The sequence below is a fragment of the Haliaeetus leucocephalus genome, unplaced genomic scaffold, assembly GCF_000737465.1.
Source record: "Haliaeetus leucocephalus isolate CR32 unplaced genomic scaffold, Haliaeetus_leucocephalus-4.0 Scaffold393, whole genome shotgun sequence".
Lineage (NCBI taxonomy): Eukaryota > Metazoa > Chordata > Aves > Accipitriformes > Accipitridae > Haliaeetus > Haliaeetus leucocephalus.
The window spans coordinates 19,295-20,483 of NW_010972829.1; the positions used below are offsets into that span (position 1 = coordinate 19,295).

The 1,189-nt window shown below is 69.4% G+C and overlaps 1 protein-coding gene across 1 annotated transcript in view; it reads left to right on the top strand.

The window, feature by feature from the left end:
- Positions 1–1,189, top strand: part of LOC104835484 (filamin-A-like) — a gene marked incomplete at both ends in the record, with an annotated part of 19,239 nt that overhangs the window by 12,577 nt on the left and 5,473 nt on the right. The window contains 2 exons of the mRNA XM_010573474.1: positions 409–511; positions 869–1,099. Coding sequence (XP_010571776.1) covers positions 409–511; positions 869–1,099 — 334 coding nt within the window. The remainder of the gene's footprint in view (positions 1–408; positions 512–868; positions 1,100–1,189) is intronic.

The window sequence follows — 1,189 nt, forward strand, 5'->3', positions numbered from 1 at the left end:
GGGGGGGGGGGGGGGGGGGGGGCGGCGTGCGAGGGGTGTAACGTAGGCCACGTGCAAGGCGTGCAGCGCGCAGGCGGCGTGCGAGGTGAGTGGCGTGCAGGCGGCGTGCGAGGTGGGAAGCGTGTAGGGAGCGTGCGAAGTGGGCAGTGTGCAAGGAGTGTAACGCAGGCAGCGTGCAAGGAGCGTGCGAGGTGGGGAGCGTGCAAGGCAGGCAGGCGAGGTGCCAAGCAGGCCGCGTGCGAGGAGTGTGCGGGGCGTGTAGCAGGCAGGCAGCGCGCCAGGCGGGCGCGATAACGGACGCGATAACGGACGCAGGCAGCGCGCCAGGTGTGTAGCAGGCAAGCAGCACACCAGGCAGTGCGCGGGGGGCGGGGGGTCCGGCATCCGCTAACGAGCTCGTTTGCGCAGGCGACCGACCGACCGCTGCTGGGGGTGAACGGGCTGGATATGGCCGGGCTGCGCCCCTTCGACCTCGTCATCCCCTTCACCATCAAGAAGGGCGAGATCACCGGTGAGGGGGGGCAGATGCCCCAAAACGCCCTGGGGGGGTGTCCCTAAAACATCTGAGCTCCTGTAGGGGGTCCCCAGGCCTCCCTTGAGTCCTTCTGGGGGGGTCTGCAGAACCTGCTTGGGGGTCCCCAAAGGTATGGGGGTCCCTAAAGTCCCCCCAGATCCTCCTGGGGTGTCCCTAAGGCAGCCGATGTCCTCCTTGGGGGTCTACAGGTCCCACCAGGGGATCCCCAGGACAACTAAGATGGTCCTGGGGGGTCCCCAAGACAGCCAGGGTCCTTCCAGGGATCCCCAGGCCCTCCCGGGGGTCCCCAGACCTCCCCCTGAGCTCCCCCCCCCCACATTTCACCCCCTCCAGGGGAGGTGCGGATGCCCTCGGGGAAGGTGGCCAAGCCCGACATCACGGACAACAAGGACGGGACGGTGACGGTGCGGTTCGCTCCCACCGAGGCCGGCCTGCACGAGATGGACATCCGCTACGAGAACATGCACATTCCAGGTGGGGGGGCCGGGGGGGGCCCGTTGAAGCATCCTGGCCCCAGGGGTGCCGTGACAGCATCCCACGCGCCACCGTGCGTCCTTTGCGACGTCCCCGCGTCTGCGAGGATCCTCCCGTGGCAGTGGGGGGGGGCTCGATGCCCCCCTGACCCACCCCGTGCCCCCCCCTTTTCCCCCCCCC